At 41.8% G+C, this 24,108-nt stretch overlaps 1 protein-coding gene across 13 annotated transcripts in view; it reads left to right on the top strand.

Moving 5' to 3' along the window:
- FMN1 (formin 1) overlaps window positions 1-24,108 on the top strand; it is a 429,856-nt gene that overhangs the window by 118,925 nt on the left and 286,823 nt on the right. For 11 of the 13 annotated variants that reach the window (XM_042989251.1, XM_042989244.1, XM_042989245.1 and 8 more), the window contains one exon: window positions 20,623-20,740. The exons of 1 other annotated variant lie outside the window; for it this stretch is intronic. In XM_042989251.1, coding sequence (XP_042845185.1) covers window positions 20,623-20,740 — 118 coding nt within the window. Of the gene's footprint in view, window positions 1-17,569; window positions 19,252-20,622; window positions 20,741-24,108 lie in introns of those variants that run through there. One more of the 13 variants, XM_042989254.1, reaches the window with a different exon arrangement.

Below are 24,108 nucleotides of genomic sequence, written 5' to 3'. Positions count from 1 at the left end.
AAACAAAGAGTCTTTTAGCTATAATATTAAATTTCCTGATTCTGTTATAGGAGCGTAAGTCAACCCAAGCAATACCAATATGTGATAAACGGGATTTATGTATTTATTTATTTATTTATTCATTCATATGTTTATTTATTTTTGTGACAGAGAGAGAGAGAGACAGAGAATGAGCGAGGGAGGAGCAGAGAGAGAGGGAGACACAGAATCAGAAGCAGGCTCCAGGTTCTAAGTTGTCAGCACAGAGCCCGACGCGGAGCTCGAACTCACAGACTGCATTATCATGACCTGAGCCGGAGTCAGATGCTCAACCAACTGAGCCACCCGGGCGCCCCAAATGAGAATTATTTAAAGAAAACAAATAGATCTTAATATGCTCAATGAGAAATCTTTGTCCTAATAGGTGGAGGAACCATGTCACAACTCACGTTGCAAGACCAAAATTTGTAGTCTCCTAACTCTATTTGAAGGCTCATAGGACTTTCTGTGTCTCCAGTACTATCCTTCCCTTCTCCCTGAGTTTTATTGATGTATCTTGACATATAATATTGTATAAGTTTCAGGTGTAAAACATAATGATTTGATAGAAGTATAGGGGCGCCTGGGTGGCTCAGTTGGTTAAGCGGCCGACTTTGGCTCAGGTCATGATTTCATGGTCCGTGAGTTCGAGCCCCGCGTCGGGCTCTGTGCTGACAGCTCAGAGCCTGGAGCCTGTTTCAGATTCTGTGTCTCCCTCTCTCTCGGCCCCTCCCCTGTTCATGCTCTGTCTCTGTCTGTCTCAAAAATAAATAAACGTTAAAAAAAATTAAAAAAAAAGAAGTATATATTATGAAATTATTACTGTAACAAGTTTCATTAACATCACCTTGCACAGTTGCACATTTTTTTATTTTAAATTAAAAAAAAAATTTTAACATTTATTCACTTCTGAGAGACAGAGAGAGACAGAGTGTGAGTGGAAGAGGGGCAGAGAGAGAGGGAGACAGAGAATTGGAAGCAAGCTCCAGGCTCTGAGTTGTCAGCACAGAGCCCGATGTGGGGCTCAAACTCACAAACTGTGAGATCATGACTTGAACCAAACTCGGACGCTTAACTGACTGAGCCACCCAGGTGCCCCAACACATTTTTTTTTCATGCGATGAAAACTTTAAGATCTATTCTCTTTGCAGCTTTCAAATATGCAATACAGTGTTGTTAACTCTAGTCACGATGCTGTACATTACATACTCAGAATTGATTAATCTTTTAACTGGGAGTCTGTACGTTGTGACCACCTTTATCCATTCCCTGCCTCTGGCAATCTGTTCTCTGTTTCTGTGAGTTTGGTTTTTTGTTTTTTTGTTTTTTGTTTTGTTTTTGTTCTGCATATAAGTAAGAACATAAGGTATTTGTCTTTCTGGTCTTATCTCATTTAGCCTAATGCCCTCCGGGCCCATCCTTATTGTCCCATGCCGTGTTCATCTTTTAGTTACTGAACTGTGGGAAAATACAGAGGTTCCTTTGGGGAATGGCAGGAGGGGAGTGAGGCTGGCGTAGAGTAGACACTAGGCAAGCTCAGGGTACCATCTATTTACCAACCAGTATGTATTTCAATGTTAAAACATCCAGTGCTGCTGTCTTAGTGTCACTTGGCTGAATGTCAACCAGACTGCTGTGCAGAGAGGTTCTGTTGGGTGATTATCTTCTAGTCCCGCTTATACAAATTCTGTGGACCATTCTGGTTGGTCTGCGAAACTCCTGAAAGACTAAACTCAACACGCAGTCAGCTCTACTTTTGGGTCATGAGGTAGCTTAATATTGTATAGGACATACTTCTAGTGAAAAAATGTTTGTTTTTTTGTCTGAAATTCAAATTTAACTTGTTGTCCTATGTTTTGTTTACTGGATCAAGCAACCCTAGGTATCAATTTTGGGGCAGCATCCAAATGCACCAAATGTGTGAATTGCTCTGGTGAATTGCATCTGTATATGATAAAACTTTGGTCATCCCAGAGTGCCCATTTAGAGTATGAACATTACAAAGGTAGCCTTAAAGGGCAGTATCTTATATACCACCAAACTAGGAGCTATCATCAGCCATGTTCCTCAGTTTTTGGTATACCTTGAACCAGATGTGTCAAAGGCAACTGATTATGGACAGACTAGAGAGTAAATGGGGTCTAACTTCTTACAGTGAGTGAAGTTTCTCAAAGATTCCATTTGAGAGGAATGTTCACTGATGAAGTTTTGGGGTGATGGCGGGGTTGAGAGCTGATGGCCAAGAAATAATTCTTAAACACATCTTTGGTGCAAAAAGGTGATTTTATTAAAGCATGGGGACAGGACCCACGGGCAGGAAGAGCTGCCCTGGGGTTGTAAAGAGTGACTAGTCATATACTAAGGAATTGGGGGAGGTAAAGACAAAAGGGAGGCCTCAAGAGGGACTTTGATATGCTAAAGAGGGCTCCTAAAATACCTGAGGCCTTGCTATTGTCAAGCTAAGGTGGTTTTCCTCTAGTAAGGCATTCACTTTAGGATGGTAGGGGGTTCCTGGAGAAATGTTCTACTCTGTATTTGCCTCAAGTATTTGTCAATGGGCTATAGTTTACAAGGAAATTTAATTTTACCTACCATTTCCTTCTTGCCTTTGTTCCCCACATCACTATTGAGGGGAGGGTGACACTAAGGGCTCTAGGAAACTGAGTGTATAGGTTTCTGGAGATTAGGCTCTTGATAAAATTGTCTTTTTCTTGTAATTTCTAAGATATTTGTAAACTGATGGAGACTCACTATGATCTCTATCAGTTAACTCTTTGTTTTCCCCTTTCCTTTGTTCTTGGGCAGCCAGGAGTACCTGAGGAATATCACACGCATCCCACTGTGTGTGTGTGTGTGTGTGTGTGTGTGTGTGTGTGTGTGTGTGTGGTGGGGGTGCTATGCTAGCTTGTGCTTGACCCTCAGCTTGCCTTATGGGTTCCCACATCATATCCCCCCTGAGTAATTTTGATCACTAAATCTTTAAGGTTGCTGAAGGTGGAAGGTCTCATCTTCTGTAGCTTCTTCGGGCTGAGTAGGGGCACAGGGATGTCCCTATCTATGGCCAATATTGATCATTTGGGGAACATATAGAGAAGTTACAAAAGGCAGAAGCAGCTGAATCCAAGGTGGACGTGTATGAACCTTCTTGAGTAGCAAGGATTATCTGTTGGCTTGAAGTTATTGTAGTGATGGAGTCTTGGCCCTAGGCAGAGACACATGGGAGAAAACAGCAAAATGTAATTGGAATGACAAGAAAGAAACCGCAATAAAAGTACTTTGGTAGTTGACAGAAATGCTCCAGTCCAAGAGTTTAACCAATCATTAAAGGAAAGAGAGAGAGACTGTTTGAAGCACCAATTGGAGTATTCATGTCAGTTAAAATCCAGAAATATTTGCGTGGTCATCTGGAATGTATACATAGCATTTTGTTTTTATGAGAGTATAAGTTTCCACCTTGTGCAGCAGTTAAAACATCTAATGCCGTCCTATTTTGTATGCATTTGAGTTATTCAGTATTTAGTAATAGAATATGACGTTATTTTGAGAGTCATGTAAGGCCTTAACTGTATAACATGTGGTGTTTAACCATTATATAGACTGTTTTGTTTAGTGAACAATCAGGTAGTTAATAAGGCATTTCTTTTATAGAAACAAGAAAAATATAGGTTAATAGTCTGAGCAAATTACAAACCCAGTGTCTGCCCGTGATAAGATTTTTAGATGTCTGGCTTAAAGCCTCTTCAGATGGAGTGGAAACAGGCAGCAGGAATCAGATGTTTTTGGGTTTGTGCGTTTGTTCTTTTTTTTTTTTTTTTGGTCTGTGATTCAAATGTCTGTGGTGATCCTTTTGAATGGCCCTTTGTAAGAAGGAACAGTAGAAATTGGGGAAAGGAGAATGAAAAAGAAAGGTACAACCATCATAAGAGAAGTATGAGGTCTTCCACACGTTTACAGGAGTAAGAAGGAAGATTAGTTTGCCCATTGGTTTTCTGTGAAGGAGGCACAGGAGCCCTGTATTTTAGATACAGGAGCCCATGAAGTGTGCTCCCTAACTTTATTCCCGGGGGAGTACTTAATATGACCCAGTAGGGGCCCTTCCATTTTGGAGTTAAATCCCCTGCTGTGTTAGACTTTAAATCCTTTAAATAAACCAGGTCTTTTGGGTTTATATGGGGTGGGTTTCTAGGAACTGTCCTATCAGGTTTAGGGAGGATATGGTTTGCACAGAGATTTATGAATTAACCCGGTCTTAAGTGAATAATTTAATAAGGCACTATAGTCTTTATCTATTGATAGGTCTGCAGTGAGAAAATAATTTTCATAGACAATTGTTGGGGTGAATCCATCCCATTTTTTAGTTGTTTAATTATATGCCCATGAAGTTTTTTTATTATCCCCACAGAAAAACAAGCACAGAAGTTTGTCTATACGTGAAATATTGTGACACATTTTCCAAAGTTTACCTCACGTTGTCTAGTTTAGGCAAACATTTAAAGACAATCAGAACTAGAATTTAACATCTATAAAGGTACATTATTGAGACATCGTTTTTTTCTCTTAAAACCCTCATTACCAGAGATAGCCAAATCAAGACTAATTTGTTTGTAAAACAAGTCCAGTTTTAATAAACTTGGCCTAATTATTTACATAAGGTCAGCAAGAATAGCAACTGATCATATAGATCTTTTACAATTTGCTTTGCTGGAACGCTTTATAAGGAATCTAGATTCAGGCTTTTAGTAGCTTCTCCAGGCCAGAAGCCATGCCAAGTACTTGCCATCAGACGTGACTGCAATACATGAAGATTTGGGCAAATTCCTTTCCATGAGGTCCCCAACATATCATGAGGTTCCTGCACCTGCCAGGAAGTGATACTCTTTACTCATCTGGTAAGGCTGCTGGGACCTCTGTAAGCAAGGTATCAGGCCAACATTTCCAAGGGGCTTTATGGCTCCATGTTTCATAAAGTCAGCCTTAGTTCCTTAGAGCTATATGGTCAGATCTGAGTCTATGCACGACTCTCAAATATGACATTCCAGTCAAAGCCTTGGTAAAATAACCAGTATTTCCAATGGTATCCTGTTACAAGAAGAAGATTCTTATTGAACTCACATAAGTGATTATGATTGCCTTAAAAGAAAGAACACTCACTGAGAGTTTTTTAATTTTAGAGGGTTCAGGTAGAGAGAAATGTTAAATACTCCAGTTTGTTCACAAATGAATACTTCGTCACATTCCTGTATGTCATAGATGAGCAAGCGTTTAGAGAACCAGCAACACTTTAAAACAAAAGTGGCAAAATTATAACCGTGTCCTTCAGTTCATTTAGTCCCATGTTCCTAATTCTTGTTCAGTTTGAAAGCAGCTTTTTAGTTCTGGCAATTCTTACCCATCTTAGTATTGATCTTAAAGGTATTGAATACCTGTATCTGTCATGGAAGTCCTTTTTACAAATCTTGAAGATGAAACACATTTAGTATGAGCATCTGAATAATTATAAATGACAGAAATCTCAGAAATGGACATGGTTAACAATCTGATGAGAGTTCATTCTGATGCAATTGATACAGGAAATTTCATCATCTCTGTGACACCTAACACCTTGATAATCAGAGTATCAAGTGATGACCTTATTACCAAAACATTAAAACTTCAGGAATTGCATTTATATTTGAGCAGTTATAGCATTTACCCAGACAATATACTAAGGTTTACCATTATTTGTTTGACAGTGTTTCCAGAGTAACTTCACATACCAAAGAAGGCCTAATTGGTCAAAAATTCATTTACAATTTAAATCCTGGGAAATTTGTTAAAACCTTAGAAAGTTATAAGGCACATCCTAAATAGATTACAGATCATTACTAATCTTAAAACTTTAAATCATTTGTTTAACCAGAGTGGCAATGAGAGATCCTAAAGGCAAATATGTAGGGTTATATAGTTGTTAGCAAAACTTAGCTCCTTTAACATTGAGAAGTTTTAACTAAGTAATCAAAGGCTTGATAAAGACAAAACAGAAGCTTTGGTTTTCTCAGCAGACAAAAACAACAACAACAACAACAACAACAACCCTTTGTTTACATTTTCTTATCAAGAGCAGATCAATGGTCCAAGAAAACTTTGTCTTTTGAACAGAGAAAAACAGAATCCATTTCAACTTAGTCCGTCCTGACCACACATGAAATTCCTTTCCAAAGAGTTCCCTTCAGGAACCTTCTACAACTTTCCTTGGCCTTCAGATTTTGTCCCAAGCCATTTCTTTCCAAACAACCAGTCTCATTTAGGACAAAATTACTTTCTTTTACCTTCAACAAAACATGTATTTCCATTCCTTCTATCTTTCTTACACATTTTCTACTTTTTTACATAGAGTTGCTTTTATTTCCATCAGTCTTAATTATATTTAGCAGAATTTTAACTCTTAGAGACATTAGTCCCCAGTGAAAATTTAGTAACCAATTGAGAAGCATCAAACCAGAATTGTTTGCATGGCAAATTCATGAATCAATTATCATATTTAAATAGAAATCCCCGTTTATGCCGATCATCAAGTTCAGTTCTTACGCAATTTTCCACACTTCCCTGACATCCAGCTGTCCTCTATATCCACTGTAACATAATGACAAATCTCATAGCATCTCAGATTGCTTCATAAAACTAAAAGAACTTGGCTTGCTCATTGAACTCTTAATGGCTAGTGGAACTGTGACACTCACTTCTCTTTGATCTTGATCCTTACTTTATTGTCCTTATTTCCTCTTTGTCTATTCCAACATGTACTAAATAGTTGTGCATATAAAATTTGGACTCTTGAGAATGTATGGACTTTTAAAGCCTGGGAGAACATGGAATAGAACTGAGTTTTATAAAAATACTGAGAAATTTGTCTAGGAATTGTATTTAAATGAATTGGAAACATTGCAGCGGAAGTATTTTATTTGGTTTCCCTAAAATTCAGGCAATTGCTTTTTTGCCTCCTTTGAATGAATTCCACTTTTTCAGCCTCCCTTTTCTGTCTTGAAACTACAGCTCTAGGGGCGCCTGGGTGGCTGTCGGTTAAGCAGCCGACTTCGGCTCAGGTCATGATCTCGTGGTCCGTAGGTTCGAGCCCCATGTCGGGCTCTGTGCTGACAGCTCAGAGCCTGGAGCCTGTTTCAGATTCTGTGTCTCCCTCTCTCTGACCCTCCCCTGTTCATGCTCTGTCTCTCCCCGTCTCAAAAATAAAAAAACGTTAAAAAAATTTAAAAGAAAAAAAAGAAACTACAGCTCTATGCGTACTCACTGGACTGAGTCCTGCGAGCTTCACATGGTCTCTTTAAAGCCTGCTCTCCGGATTCTACATGTATCATTTATGTTTCATGTGTGTATTTCAGAAAAGCATTTTTCTTCTCTCTCCAGGATACACATGGACATTTGTGGTTAAAACGACAATCCCATATGACCCATTTCGAGTTTTAAAGGAAGTAGTAGCCTTTGCCTATAGAATGCTCAGGGGACTCCTATGTTAACGTGAGGTTCCAGTGTGTATGGCCTAGTTGTTTTTCTCTTGCCTTTTGATTTTTATAGGCTTTAATTAAGCCATCTTGATTTATTATTACCATTATTTCTAAATTGCATTAAGGACTGCAGCTACTCCATAAATGTCCTGTGTATAACATATATCATAAACTTCCCTCTCCATCTACAGAAAGTAAAAGACCTTGATTCTGGGAGCTGTTAAAACATTCTTTCAGAATATTTCATGATACTTTTTAAAGCATTGAAAGTGACAGTCATGCTGTATATACTTTGGTTTAAATGCCAAATTAAAATGATGTACAAAAAGGAGGCAATAGTGAGTATATGTCATAACTCTGGGAATGTGATTCTTTCACCCACTGATCCCTGCAACTAACCATACTCTACAATGACAGCCACTATTTATCGAATGTCTTTGGTGATGAAGCAAGCACGGGGTTAGGATATTAGCACATTCAGTTCTTAGTACAGTCCTATGAGTTAAGTATTTTTCCAATTCTATAAATGTAGATACTGGTTCAGAGATGTTAAGGAACTTGCCTCAGTGACACAGCTAGTATGTGATAAGTAATTTTCGTATTGAACCCAAACACGTCCCATTTCAAAGCCATAACTCTTGCCCCTCTTCTCTTTGCCCTCCCTTTAACTGTGTTTGAAAAAATAGGATCGTAGCTGTGACAACGCCTACCTTACTTTTTCCTTTGTAATTTTAATGCATTCACACTTGTTTCCATATTTGTCTCTTAAAATGACTAAATTATGAGTATTAACTTAAAGCAATCATCACTGATCAAATCAGGGCTCATAACCTTTGTTTCCCTTCTGTCCTCGGCAAATTCTTTCTAGCTTCAGTAGCCAGTTGGTTCTGGTAATGAGGTGATCTATTTTGCCTCCATTCTGGCTTTTCCATTTGAAGGAGAACTATTACAAATACTATAGTTTGGCTTTATGGTAATGAAAAGAATGAACATTAAGAATCAGATTGATCCAGTTCAAATTCTGGCTTTGCCACTCATTGGTTGTGTAATCTTAGGATTGACCTAATTTCTCTGAACCTCAGTATTAACAGCTATAGCAGTGTCCAGTACAGCAGTCACTAGCTATAGGTGGCAATTAATTAAAGTTAAATAAAATTTAAAATTTAGTTTCTCAGTCACACTAGACACATTTTAAGTGCTCAGAGGCTACCTGTAGCTAGTATCTACTGTTTTGGACACACAGATAGAGATCATTTCCATCACTGCAGAAATTTGCACAGGACAGCATTCATCTATAAAATGGGGTTAATGATACTTTTCATGGAGCTATATAGTAGGGTTAAGGAAGGCATGAGAAACCTTGCATAAAGGTGCCCACTCGGGACAATATAGACCTCCTAAAAAATGCTTGTTCTCTTCCCCTTCTTCTGTCATGCATGCTCTTTTCATCCACCTTCATTTTGTTTTAGGTAAATCCATACCTGCCCTAATTTTTTCTGTTGCCTCATTTAAATATAAAATTATTTAGAAATAATACCTGGATCTTTGGTGTTTGAACTAATATTCTCAAGATAACTTGATAACTTTTACCTAAAAAAAAATGTAAGGAAAAGGCAAAGATACACAGTTATGGCATAGCCAATGGCTATGTAGTTTTACTATTGGGGAAGAAGGAGAGTATAGGCAGGAATAGGTTACCTCTGGTTTATTAGATTCCAGATCTTCACCTAAAAGTGTTATCAAGAGCGACTTTAGCCACAATGAAATGCTTTCTTTATGGACTCCATGCCTTCTGAAGTGATTGTCCATGTGGAGCATAAATATTATTGATTTTGGAAAAGCTCAAAACCTTCACAAACATGTCCCAAGAAATTGTGTACCTTAAAGAATACTCCTTCTCTCCCCTCCCCTCCAGCTTCACGGGTAAATCTTGGCCTTTCCTTTTCCCTCTTACATTATTTTATTTTATCATGGACATTGAATCCATTTCCAGAGAACCTTTAGTACTGTTTGGTGGAATCAGTCTTAGAAATATTTGATAGTAAGACCCTACCCATTTAATGTAATAACTACTTCAGCCTTGATTTGGTATTTGTAAGAGAAAGGAAATTTTAAATGAAGTAACGCCTTTGGAGTCTAATGACTTGGCATACAAGCAAAAGAAGAAAATGGTTAGTGCCCTGCTGGAGTTGACCTGGGTACTTTCCCAGGCCAGCCACTGTCTGGGAGCAGCCCTTCCCCCAAGTGGGCTGAGGTCACAGTGCTTAGGGATCACACTTTTGGGTTTCAGCAACAGCGTGTTATCAATAGACTCTTGAGAAAAGGATTTTCTTGAGAAAATCCAAATTCGTGTGTTTTTGTTTGTTTATTTATTTATTTTTCTGAAATGATTGAGTTGGTTTAACAATCATCTTGGAGCACAGGAAAAGGATTAAAGAGCATGATGAACTTTGTCTCCTACAGTGGCCACCTGGGAGAATTTTAAGGTAATTTACTCCCTTCAGGTAATACAGATGGGAAAAACAATCCAGAGCGTATTGGCCCTAAAACATTCCAAGGAACCCCTTGAAAGAATTTTCTTTGATGCTCTATTCACTCTTGGCACAGATGTGGCATGGGTGGGTGTTGTATTTAGTAGGCCTTTCTATAACAAAGGATCCTGTTCAGACCAAAGGGCCCCTCTGCCCAAGTGCATATTTAGGAGGGAATTGGGTGGGGCAGCTTCCTGCGTGGGCTGTCAGTTCATCAGTAAATACTTGTTTCATATTGGCAAGGCTAAAAAAATCTGTTCGATGCAGGTTGATGGCCCTAAAACAGTTGTTACTTTGCTATGAAAATATATCATACCTATGTGGTACCTACTATGTGCCAGGCATTGATGAGAGTGTCAAACTTATTAGTTCACTTAATGCTCCTAATAACCCATGAAGTAGGTACTTTTCTTATTGCCAGTATGCTGGTGAGGAAGCTGAGGCATAGGTTGCTTGCCCAAGGTCAAGCTTCTTGAAGGAGAAGAGTAGGAGGTAAGCCCAGGACCCAAGGCCAGGATCTTAACTGTGCACCCTGCCCTGGTTCCTGGTCATTGAAAGATCACATCCACACTGCTCTCTCATTTGCTTCCATCCTGACAAGTATGCCCCAGTCTCTCTTTCTGACTTTCAGAGTTTTCTAGTTTGTTACTGACCTTCAACTCATTTTCCCCTGGAGATTTGGTACTGCTCAGTGGAACCAGTCTTAGAAACATTTTACACTAAGACTGCTCAGTGGAAGAAGGCCTTAATCACTGAGACCGGCCCTCGCAATAGGGCAGGTGCAGCCTATTGCTTTTTGGTTTTTAAACAATTAGTAAAAACTGCTGCGGGCCTCTTGTGGGCTGACCCAGAGGGGCTGTTATAAGTTTCGTGTTAGTGGGGAGAGGGAAGGCACACCATGAAGTCGGGGAGGATGCTATGAAGCTGCAATAGAAAGAGAAGCCTAAAGAGGTCTCTGGCTTGGTCTTGTACTTGGTCTCGTGACTCCATTTCCAAGATGTGGAAAGTGAGCATAAGGAGGATGCTGTTCCGGAGGAAGGTAAGCTCATGGGCCAGGGCAGTAGGAAAACCGGAGGTGAACAGGAGTCAGGACACCTCGTTTCCCCTCTTGTTGCTCATGTGAGCAGTGTGAACTGGTGCCAGTTATTTAGCTTCTCTTGATTTCAAATGGCTTCTTCTTTAACACAAGAATGTGGAACGAGTTGATTTCTAGTATTTCTGAAGTCCCGTTCAGCTTCCCAGCAATTTGATTCTACCCACACTCTTTCATAATCCTCAGCTCCTTTCACGGGATGTCATTAGTTTGACAAGTGGCTTTTTTGAGTGCTTGTGATGTCATAATTTCCTCAGATCTCACTGTTTGTATCAGACTTCATTGAGTAAGTTAAAACACCCTTCCTGGACCAAAAAACCCATCTCTACTCATTACCCCACTCACATCTTTATCCACCACTGCCTTCCTTCCTTTTCCCAGTCCACTGGTATAAACTTGTCTTCTACAGAAATAGTTTCTCTACCCTTACTTACCTTTAGTAATTTTAACTCCCTTCTACTTTTCTCCAGCAATTGTCACATGAACCTAGTTGAACCACTTTAGAAGCTAGAAGCAATTAGTCATTAAAAACAGGCCCAGAACTTGTAATAAATTGGATAAGAGAAACAGGAGAATCATGTGGCCTGATGCTGTGAAACTGACCTCATTTGCTCTACTTTTCCCTTGCCTTTCTGGGGTTTTATGAGAATGTGGGAGGGAGTTATCTAAACTGAATGATTGGGTGGGGGATTCCAAAGAGTAGAGGGTGGGAGGACTTTAGGAAGTTTTTCTTTTAAGCAACGTCCAATTTCTGCAAATTGACTTAAAAAATGCTTTTTAATGCTGATTCCTCTAACCTTATGAGAGCCAAGAAGGTTGGTTCTACTGACTGGTCTCAGGTGATGTGCCTTTTTGTTGCAACCACCCTTTTAGGCTTATCTCACCAGGTGTCTGTGGGACTGATGTTCTTATTACCTGAGGTACAGTTGCCTTCAGCCTCAGTCTGAGAGGATGGTGAGAAGGGAGAAACATGGACAATTCACTAGTAGTAAATTCTTCACACAAATATATGTTGACTTTTAAAGTAGCTGGGTACCAATTGTTTTTGACAAATAGTTACAAAGAACATCACATGGGTCAAGTGCTAACTGTTTTAACTCGGTTGTCTAAGGTGAATCATTTTATCTGACCTTTTGCACAGGTATAGCTGTTAGAAGGCTTAAGGGCCTTAAGGTTAAAACTGTCAAGGAGCATGAGTTTCCTGTCCCCTTTTAGCTAGACTAAGAATCAAATGGACATGAGACAGATGAACAGGAGAAAATCAGATTTCATTTTGTAAATACAGGGAATCCACACAGACATGTAAATTCCAAAGACAGGCAAAATGAGGTATGTATGTCATCCTAAACTGGGTGGAGGTCTGGGACTTCAAAGAGAAGGAAGGCTATTCACAGGACAACATGAGCAGATGTTTGGAATCTAGAGGTTTATCTTGCCATACAGATGGGTCACTCAGATAAAATTTATCTCTGGTAATAGCCATTATACTGGGAAGAACCCTCAGTTTAGATTTTCCTATGTAGTGAAGGGAAGGGCAAAAAGTTTTTTCTGAGCCTGCAGGATCTCCGTTGCCTTCAACACAAAATAATCTTCATGCCAAAGTGGCCCATCTTGGGGTGGCCTGCCCTTGGCCCCTACAGAACAAAAGAGATTCAGGAGAAAGTCTTGGCTTCTACCGGTTTTGTGTAGTAGGTATTCAATAAGTATTCATCACAGAATAAGACACTGAGATAAATGATGTTGGAGAGAAGTGATTATTTTTCCTCCTGAAAATGTTAAAGCATTAAATAGACTCATTTTTCAAGACCAATCAACCAATTTGCAGGCTTCTTAAAAATCCTAGAACAGAGCGCAGGCAGTAATGTCTCTGACATTGGCAGTAGCAACATTTTTCTAGATAGGTCTCCTGAGGCAAAGGAAATATAAGCAAAAATAAACTATTGGGACTATGTCAAAATAAAAAGCTTCTGCACAGTGATGGAAACAACAACAACATTAAAAGACAATCTACTGAATGGGAGAAGATATTCGCAAATGACCTATCTGATAAAGGTTTGGTATCCAAAATACATAAAGAGCTGATACAACTCAATGCTCAAAAACAAATAATCCAATTAAAAATGGGCAGAAGACCTGAACAAACATTTCTCCAAAGAAGACATCCAGATTACCAACAGACAATGAAAAAATGCTCAACATCACTCATCTTCAGGGAAATGCAAATCAAAAGTACAATGAGATAACAGCTCACACCTTTTTCATTATAGGTAGAATCAACAACACAAGAAAAAATGTTAGCGATGATGTGGAGAAAAACCCTCTTGTACTACTGGTGGGAATGCAAACTGGTGCAGCCACTCTGGAAAATAGTATGGAGGTTCCTCAAAAAGTTAAAAATAGAACTACTCTATGATCCAGAAACTGCTCTACTGGGTGTTTGCCCCCAAAATACAAAAACACTAACTCAAAGGGATACATGCACCCATGTGTTTATTGCAGCATTATTTACAATAGCCAAGATATGGAAGCAGCCCAAGGGTCCATCAGTAGATGAATGGATAAAGAGCTAGAGTGTATTATGCTAAGTGAAATAATTCAGTCAGAGAAAGACAAATACCATATAGTTTCACCATGTGGAATTTAAGAAACAAAACAAATGAGTAAAGGAAAGCAAGAGAGACAAGCCAAGAAATAGACTCTTAACTATAGAGAACAAACTGACGGTTACCAGAGGGAAGTTGGGTGTGAGGATTAAAAAATGTATTTATCATGATGAAAATAAAACGATTTAAAAATTTTGCAGGCTTCTTATTTGAACATTATGGTCAAACATTTTTTTGATTTCTTAAATCACCAGCAATAGTCACATTTCTAATGGTCTGAGGGTCAATATTCAAACATCTATTTGAAATACCATGCTGCTCTCTCTTACTTCTCTTTATTATTTAGATGGTAACTGCTTGCTTTCACTTAGAATTGTTTTAGGTCCAGGGGCACCTGGGTGGCTCAGTCGGTTAAGCATCCAACTTCAGCTCAGGTCATGATCTCACAGCCCGTGAGTTTGAGCCCCGTGTTGGGCTCTGTGCTGACAGCTCAGAGCCTGGAGCCTGCTTCAGATTCTGTGTCTCCTTCTCTGCCCCTTCCCTGCTTGTGCTCTCTTTCTCTCAAACATAGATCAACATAAAAAAAGAATTGTCTTAGGTCCACTGGTTGCTATTCAAACTGAGTCTCACCTATTTACCTTCATGTGTCATGAAAGTGGAGGGCTGGGGTTTTCTTCATCCTTATATCCCTGGAGCCTGGTATGTAGTTGGTGCTTAATAATTGTTGGATAAATACATCTTTGTAACAGAGTTATGCTTCATAAATGAAGGAGGGTTGTATGGGGAAAGCTTTTTAATGTGTTTGACTCCAGGGGGTTCTGTGTTTTGTCTGTGACTAGTACACAAGCCAGCTAGGCTTTTTTGCTTGATTTATTTTTATTTTTTCTAATCAGCCACTCTAGATTTTCCCCTAAGTTACAAGGGGAAAGAATGATCATTCTCACATTGTTTTGTGAAGTTCATCTTCTGTGTCATCTCAGAGGATAAAATACACGTTGTGTCCTAGTGAGAGACTAGTAGTTTAATTTCTGGATTGTTCTCTTGGCCATGGTTGCTTAACAGTTTTTTTTTTTTTTTTAAGTTTTATTTATTTAACTAATCCCTACACCCAACATGGGGCTCAAACTCATGACCCCAAGATTGAGTTGCACACTTTTCCGACTGAGCCAGCCAGGCGTTCCCATGGTTACTTAATTTTTAAAATAAACCTAATACCTTACCTACCTCTAACCCAGGGACTGGGATCAAATCATTTCCTAGGACTCAAGACTTGCCACAACTTCTATGAAATTGTATTGGCATCCGTGGGTATTGAGAGAATGCTGAAAATCTTAATTCTGCTCCATACTGTTGTATAAAAAGGCCAACAACCTTTGGGGGACACTTTATGTCCCATTTCGCCCAGATGTGCTGGGAGTGCTCAGAAACTTATTCTCGAAACTGATAGTTAGGTCTGAGAAAAATAGAGCCTCCAGTTAAAAAGGTCGACACCAGGGCACCTGGGTGGCTCAGTCGGTTAAGCGGCCGACTTCAGCTCAGGTCATGATCTCACGGTCCGTGAGTTCCAGCCCTGCGTCGGGCTCTGTGCTGACAGCTCAGAGCCTGAGGCCTGTTTCAGATTCTGTGTCTCCCTCTCTCTGACCCTTCCCTGTTCATGCTCTGTCTCTCCCTGTCTCAAAGATAAATAAAACGTTTTAAAAAAAATTAAAAGGGGCGCCTGGGTGGCTCAGTCGGTTAAGCATCCGACTTCGGCTCAGGTCATGATCTCACGGTCTGTGAGTTCGAGCCCCGCATCGGGCTCTGTGCTGACAGCTCAGAGCCTGGAGCCTGTTTCAGATTCCGTGTCTCCCTCTCTCTCTGCCCCTCCCCTGTTCATGCTCTGTCTCTCTCGGTCTCAAAAATAAATAAACGTTAAAAAAAAAAAAAATTAAAAAAAAATTAAAAAAAAAAAGGTCGACACCAAATAGGTGTCACGTCTCTTCCCCACACATCAGTGTTGGACGGTCTATATGTTGTTAAGAACATAAGACTGATCTTATGATTTGATGTGGTGATTCCTTTTCTCCTCATTCTTGCAGAAGCAGAAGTCTGATTTTTATCAAAGGGCATTTCCTCTGCACAGGAAACTGTTCTAAGACTTGAATGGTGCCTATGAAGCTTTCTGTGTGTTATGGCGGCCTTTTGATAATCCCACACATACTAGCATCAGGAGTGAGTGGGAAAGTCTCCATTTAGACACCAGGTCAAACCAGGGGCCAGGAAGTGCTGTCTTAACTTTTCCATAGGGATTGGTGGGATATTATAATACGTACCCTTTTTGTGTGAGGGTTCCTTTTGAACACACTGCTAGAAATGTATTGCAGTCAAAATTTTTCAGTGTTAATACTTATTGGGGAACATGATTCAAGTCATCAGAGTGACATTCACGGCTGTTCCCTGGTGCACATCAAGTAAGACTGCCGTTTTGCACAAGAAGCTTGTGGCTCCAGCTTCTATTTTGCAGAATAAATTGCTGTTGGTGTTTCACACTTGGGCTCAATCTTCTTGCAGCTTTGCTCAGAGGGCCAGTGATTACTCCTAAGCCAGTTTGACTGCCATGATCCAGTACAGTAACTTGTCCATCCCAGGTGCTTAGTAAATGCCTGCTGACTGGACCAGATTTGAAAAACACTGAGACCTTCAGGTATGACAGGAAGCTGTCCCAAGAGGCAGCCATGCAGCTAGGAAACAGAGCGGCAATTTTTCCACGTCCTTCGTTGCCAAGTTCCCAGCATATGATCAGAGTGTTGGAAACTACCTTGCTCTGATGGTTGGTGGTGATTTTGTCTGCCCTTCTTGTTTTAGGCAAATTGGGTCTGTGATAGAAACCTGACTGACAGAGACCTTTCAGATGTTTTGCCCTTTGGGGGAATGTGGCTCCTTGGGGACCTTTGATAAATAGCTTTGCCTAACAAGGCAGGTTGTGTGTTACCTTGTATCATGCCAGGTTTCACTTAGTTGGTTGGATCACTGAAGCGGAGCGGGGTGCCCTTCGGCCATCAGGATTCCCAAGGAAACCAGGAAGTCAGAGCTGCTGAGCAGAAGCCTGGGGTTGGCACAGAGCGTGTGGAGGGTAATCATTCCTGCTAGGGCTGGGGCTGTTTACTCTGCCCGCCTAAGGCTGGTGGCCACTGGGCGTGGTGGGCGTGCTTGCCTAAGTACCTGTTTGTAGAACAGTGAGACACCGGGGCAGAGCTAAAACAGCAGTAATCTGAAACCAGTTGTGTTGGTTCCCCACCCCCAGACCCCACCAGCTAAAATCTGCATTCCAGATGAAACCTGCAGGGAAGCGGAAGAAAGCATTTAAAAAAAAAAAAAAAAAAAGACAGCTTTGAGAGCTGTAAATCAACTGCTTTTGAGAGAGTTCTTGGCATTTTGAGATCATCTGTTTCCCTACTTTTATTTCTTTGCTCTGGGCTTTGTAAGTGGCTGTTGATCTGTGTGTGCTGCTAGGTTTTTTGGCCTGGATGGTGCACAGGCTTCTGACCAAAATTTAAAGGGCAAAAAGGAAACGTTTCATCATTTTTCTGCTGATTCACTTTTGAATTTCTTGGGCTGATGCGGGGGGGTTGGGGGGGGCGGGTTGAGGGCTGTCAGGATCTGCTGGCCAGCTCAGCACATTCGGGAGCCTCCCTTGCTCACCAATGAGGAAGTTGAAAGCTATCGGGAGAACTGCAGGCAGGCACTGGGGCGGAGCTCGCAGTGAAGTCCTGGGCCGGGATGACCGGGGGCAGACTGACTTTCCCTACGACAAAACCCCTTTTGTCCACGGGAATAAATACGGAAGTCCCAGCAGAGCAGCCTCCCCAGTCCGTGTATAGTAAGGTGCGCAGCCGAGGCTGCGTCTGGGCATTAAGCTCTTCGGACTTCTTACAGCTGGCCCTGGGCGCACCATCCTGGCTCACACCGGAAGGAGGACACAGCCAGTGACCTGAAAGAGACCAAGTGTGCTTGCTTTGGGGCGGAGTCAGGCTGCCGGGTCCTGTTGCTCTCTCTGTCCTGGAAGTTCAGAGCCCATGGTGTGGATAAACTGAGACAGTAGGGAAAGTGACAAAAGCCAGAACTTGCACCGGGGGCATTGCAGAGACATGGAGGGCGTCGGAGACTCTCTGAATGGCAGTGATGAGGTCTCAGAGCCAGAAAAACCTGAAGCCAGACTTGAAGTGGCTCAGTCGATCCTGAGCAAGTTCTCCATGAAGACTCTGTTTGGGTTTACAAGTAAGCTCGAATCTGTGAAGCCTGAAGAGGAAGACGCAGTCCTGAAGGCGTTCCACAGTTTGGTCCTGGATCCAATGCCTCAGCTGGATGATCCCAGCCATGGCTCCCATCCACAGGAGGCAGCGGCCCAGGTTCTACCTGACCTGGGAAATGATGGCAAGACTGCAGGGGCGGAGACAGAGTCCGAGGGAAATCAGAGCATCATAGCAGACGCAGGGATTTCTCTCCTGGGTCAAGAGCCTCTTCCGCTCAGTACTCTGAGCGTGAACAGAGACGATGTCATTTTGGTTCGTGGGACTCTTGTGAACACCACCAGTGATTCTGACTCTGATGATGGTGGCCAGCAGCCAGAAGAGGGAAGCAACACCAGTCGCCCACAGTCTCCCAGTGTTGTAGCTGAGCCATCTCAGGAGCCCAAAGAAAAGCCACGTGATTGTGGGGAAAATAGTATCACTGGGGAAAGGGATGATGCAGAGTGCTGTGCAGAAGGTCCTCAGAGGACCCCATCCGAGATAAGTAGCAAACCCGAACCTGGTGATGGTGGTCTTCAGACAGAGCACAGCCCCGTCCAAGGGCAAGCTGGAGAAGAAAGTTCCCAAGATCCACCCGCAGTAACAGACCAGACCTTGATTGTTGGTGTTGCCGAGAATGCCGCGTCAAAAAAAGAAGTCCCTGGGGAGAAGGCATTCCAGCTTCCAGCCTTTTTTAGTGGACTTCGTGTGTTGAAGAAAGGGGCTACTGGCGAGGGAGGGAATACCATCACGGAAATTAAACCAAAGGATGGAGACCTGGCCTTGCTCAAATTGACGCAACCTGTTCAGAAGTCCTTAGCGCAGGCAGGGCCGCAGACGGTGAAGACTGGGGAGAAGACAGCTGACCCAAAGGCCACTCCCACTCTCCTGGAGCAGCTCTCTCAGCTGTTCATCCTTGACATGCCCAAAGCAGAAGTGAGGGCAGGAGACCCTGAACAGCCCAGAAAGGAAGAGATGGGCTGCGGTGCTGCCCAGGAGAGCCAGAGCGGCCCCAGCGGAGCCCAAACTCAGGGTGGAGAGGTCAAGCCAAAGCCTCCAGAGACCGCCCTCGAGGCCTTTAAAGCCATATTCGTTCGTCCCCCCAAAAAGGGGACCACAGCTGACACCTCGGAGTTGGAAGCTCTCAAGCGCAAGATGAAGCATGAGAAGGAGTCCCTGAGAGCTGTGTTTGAGCGATCCAGGTCAAGGCCAGGGGATGGCCCCTCTGATTCCAAAAGCGTATGTAGAATTGGGTTTTGTGTTTTGTCCTAAGATGCAGTGAAACCTGTAGTTTTCAGGTTTCCTCTCAAAAGCGAGTCCCAACTACCTATTGTTAGTCTCTTCTAGGTGAAGAGGATTAAGATCAAATCATCCTTGTAAGGGGTAAGGAGTGAAACTGGCGTTTTCTGTCTTCCTTATATTTTTCTGGAGTGTCATAAAAGGGCTATACATAAAGATGTGTGGGTAGGAAAGGGAAACTGTCACTCTGAGCTTAAGCATTAATAGATGTTCTTATAAAAACTAGGCAGCACGAGGCTGCGATGCAGGAGGGAGAAACAGCCCGGATTTCCTCACCACCTAATTATACCTCTGCAAAAACTATATTTTAACTTTGAAAGTCTGCCATTTGGCAACATAGGTGTTTGTGTTAGGATTAAAATGTCCCCGTGTTGGTTACAAGGCACCCTGATCACTAGGTTTAGATTGAGACCCGGTTTTAATTCTAACTCTGCCATTTCTTGGCCGGGTGACCTTGGTCCCCTCTGAACCTCCATCCCCTCGTCCGAGTAATGAACGGAATAGCCTTCACCTTACAGGGCAGTTGTGAAGATTAAGTCAAGTTAGTACCCGGTAAGCACCTAATTAGTGAAGGCTGCTACTATTAAGAAAATTAATTCAGGTAATTCATGAAGACTAGCAGACACCTGTCTAACAGATCCTAAAGGTTCGCGAGAACCGTGAGTAGAATTTTAGTGTCAACTCAGCATACAGTTATCATCCCCTCTTATATACTTGATCAGTAAAGATGTTAAAATTTTTAAAATCTTTGGAAACATTCTTAGGCTGTAGTTAAGAACTAAACGCGATATAGCATTCTCCTAGTTGTAAAACTCAACCCCTATAAAAATGGCTTGAGTATGAAGGCCATCTCATTTATTGAAAGAAAAGGAAAGGAAAACAAATTGAAATCAGCAATGTGTTGTGCTTAGAGAGGTGTATCTTGACCTACAGCTGAGTTGTTTGGGATTTATCTGTTAACATTCCTATAAATGTACCTGATGATAGTACATTTATATCTATGTCTTCAGTTCAAAGTTTGTGATTTCTTTTTAGATAGTTGTATGATAAACATCATGTATTATTTGTTGTATCACACATGGTCTTGAGTGTGTGTCCCCCCCCCCCCCCCCCCCCCACAGCCTCCCAACTGATCACTTTACCTTTCTGGAAAAGGGTCATTCTGGAGTGAGAAGTTTCAATTACAGTGAATGAGTGCAATGTGCAACAGGCCATTAAAAGTGATTTTAGGGTTAGAGTTAGCATGTTTTCAGGGATTAAATGGCATTGGCCACATTTCATTTAACTTTTTCTTTCCCCGCTTTTCCACAGCCTGACCACAGCCCCACTGAGCAGGACGATAGGACTCCCGGCAGACTCCAAGCTGTCTGGCCACCCCCAAAGACAAAAGACACAGAAGAAAAAGTGGGATTGAAGTACACCGAAGCAGGTAATGGGAAAAGAAGCCAGGTACCCAGAAATGAATCCTTTGCTGCAGTGGCTTTTAGTGCTACTTCAGTACTCCCAGAATTTGAGTTTTTGTTTCGCTGTTAAATGTAAGATTGAAGCCTTTTCTTTTGGGTTGTGCTGTTAAAGGGAACCTTTGCACAGTTATCATTAATGAATCTCTCAGAGATGAAAGGTGAATGCAGTGGAATGAATGACGGGGGGCCAGGTGTGTAAAGTAGGAGAACCTTTGGGGAGCTAACCGAGCAGGTAGATTACACATTCCTCAGGAAGCAGGTGGTATTCTTCATACTGTTGTGAGCTGGCGGGGTTGCTGGAAGAGGCAGAGTATGATTCTCCAGAGCTGCACACCGATTTGTTGTTTGTCTTTGAGAATGCTTTTGAGCTACAGGAACCTTGTGTGGAGTGAATGTACAGAGGCTGTATCAGTTACTCTTTCACTTTTGTTACACAAAGCTTTATTTAATGCATGGCCAATTTTAAAGCAATCTAACTCTCTGGAAACCTTCCCAGGAGCTTTGCTTGAATATGTTAAAATGGAACGGGCATTTAGATATTTTTACTCTAACTGGAAGGTTCACAGGGGGAAAAAAAAAAAAAAGTAGAGGATGGCGTATCTTGATTGAATATATGTGTTTATGTATCTTGGATGAAAGCTCTTTGTTTTCGTCCTGATATTGGAAGATTATCTATTCAGGTTCATATTTTGCTGGTTGTCTTCGGATATGTGTGTACATGAAGATCAGTCTGTTTACGGAAAAAGGCTTTGCTTCCTATTCACTGATAAACATGAATGGATCAAATTTGGGGTGGTTTAGTAATATGTGGGTTTTCTGCAGTATCTTAAATTACTTTAGTGATTGAGAATACAGATATATTTTAAGTTGGCAGATGAATCTTCACTTCTACAATCTGATGGCTTTTAGCCTCCACTTACACAATTGCAAACTTGTGGCTCTCACAAGGCATCAACTACTTCATAGCATTTTTTTTTCCTGTAGTGCTTGACTTACAGAATGAAAAGTGTCATAGCCTCAGCGAAAAAAATATATACAGCTGTTCCAGTCTTCTTGCCTGCAGTTGATTTTTTTCCAGAATTGGAGTGTTTGTGGTTGCAATAATTGAACCACCTACCAAGTTCTTTCTCATGATCTGGCACAGTTTGAACAATTAAAAGTGCTAATGTTTGCTTTCATGGAAAACCAGAACACTGAGAGTTCTGATTCCTAGTTCATATTGGTGATCCAAGTCTTGTTCCTGTTGGTGTGTTGGGGCAGTCTTCTGTATAATGACGGGCATTTGCTGAGTAGAGAAGTAACTAAATGTCATACATGGCTTTCTAATCCACTTCAAGTCCTATTTGGGGGCATTTATACCTCTACAGAGATTCCTTAGTCCATTTCCGGAAAGTCAGAGGAACACTGTAGTTGATCTCCTCAGTGGCTTTACCAGTCTTGGCTTGTCATGAAATGTATTCTCACAGCTTCCTGAGGTCTTGGATGAGATGGGGGTGGGAAGTACCCATAATAGTGGGGCTCCTGGATGAGCTGTGACAGCACAGTGACCCAGAGAGCTGGGTATTGTCCGAAGAAGGCCTCCCAAGTCCCCAGCCGGTTCCCACGGGTGGCAGCACTTTCTTCCCATGCTGCCAGGTCTGGTGCTGCACTTTCTTAGAGGCTTCTAGGTGCTCCTTACTCTCCTGATGTCCTTTCGGTGGGTGTCAAAGAAGATAAAGTGCCTGCAGTTACCTATTTTTTACCCCATTACTTGATCTTAGCATAGGGTTGCCTTGTCATTGATTGCTAATTTTGAGGAAGCTATAGCATTTTCCTTGTGATTTTTCTTAAACTGTTGTTGAGAAAACTGGAGCCTTGTAAGCATTTGGTGTATTGTTTAAAGCATTTTATGTTGTTGCCATTGGTTTCCCTGCCTTGAGGGAAACCTACAAAATTTGCCACTCTGCAGAGACACAGAAACCGTGAGATTAGATTCAGGATATTTAAGGTGTTTGAAGTCTTATGCTTTTATGTCTCCAGTGCTCTTTATTTATCCTTAGGTGTATAAGACTCTAGCATTCCTATTTCAAGTGTGTTGTTGGAATTCTGTGCTGTGAACATTTAAGCCTGGTCCTTGGCAGAGCTGGGAAAGAAATGGTGTTTTTCATCATGAGTCCTACACTGTCCTTGTGCCGCCCTCAGACCCTTCAGACTTGCTACTGCTTGGATTTTCCTTTATACAGAGTTTATCATTCAGTGATTTCCCCCTGCCCCCCCACCAAGGTCTTAAGAGATCACCTAATTACCATAAGTTCACCTTTTGTTCAAGGATAAAAAGAAAGCTGGTATCAGAGAATCTGTCCCTTTTAAACTATGGCTTCTGGAGCTCTCTAGTCCTAGGAGGGTAGCTGGAGCCCACTGCTAAGAGGCTCTCTGCCACTCCCAGAGCCATCAGCATCATTTATAGTTAGTGACACTGCAACTACCTTCCTTGGCAGCTAAAGCCCATCGGAGCCTCCAGGGCCATCCTGGTAACACTGTGCCCACCATCGGGGGCTCTTCCACTGCCAGTGTTTGAGCTCTTGGAACTTCGGTGATGTGCCAGCTAAGAGAATCACCAGCACCCATCAGAGCCATCGTGCAGGAGACTTGCTGCAGGTGCTGGAGTTGACCTCTTCTGCTCAGTGAGCAGCCCCAGTGTTAACTCATTGGGCCTGAATTGCTCTACTCAAATAAGAGCACATTGCTTTCTGCCATCTCCTGTGCTGTGCCCTCTTACCTCATTGTCTATGCAGTCCTGCTTTGTGTTTGGGATGCCTCACACCTATTGGGAGTGGAAAGAGCATTTCCCTCCCTATTCCTGGGAATTGGGATTGGGACCATCTGACTGACATACCCCATGTTCTTCTCAGAATGGTCTTTCCTTCTTTGGGTATAGGAGTTTGCTGTTGAAACAAGCTTTGTGGGATGATCTTGGTTTTGTGTTTTGTTTTTGTTATTTTTGAGGAATCTCTTTCAGCGGGCTCCTCATAGCCTTAGGAGGTTAATCAACTCACATTGATTCTGTGCCACTTGACTGTGCTGCAAGACCAGAAACATCTGGATGCGGTAAACTTGATTAGCTTTTGAAGCTTGAGGCAAAGTAAGACTCAATCACAGCAAAGTGAAAAGGTGTGTTGTGAAACCTAAAAGTGTATACCTTTATATGTAATGTGGCGAAAGCAATTTGTTTCTATGAGAAATAGACAACCAGTGCTCTCTGCTATTTCTCTTCTAACATGCTGTTTGGTACATGCTGAAGTTATATAAGGGTAAGTAACTTGCCCAGTTTTTTGTTGTGTTTTTTTTTTAATAT

Source organism: Panthera tigris, chromosome B3, assembly GCF_018350195.1.
Source record: "Panthera tigris isolate Pti1 chromosome B3, P.tigris_Pti1_mat1.1, whole genome shotgun sequence".
NCBI classification, from domain to species: domain Eukaryota; kingdom Metazoa; phylum Chordata; class Mammalia; order Carnivora; family Felidae; genus Panthera; species Panthera tigris.
The sequence above is the reverse complement of the archived record's forward strand: the minus strand, read 5'-3'. Positions and strand labels throughout refer to the sequence as shown.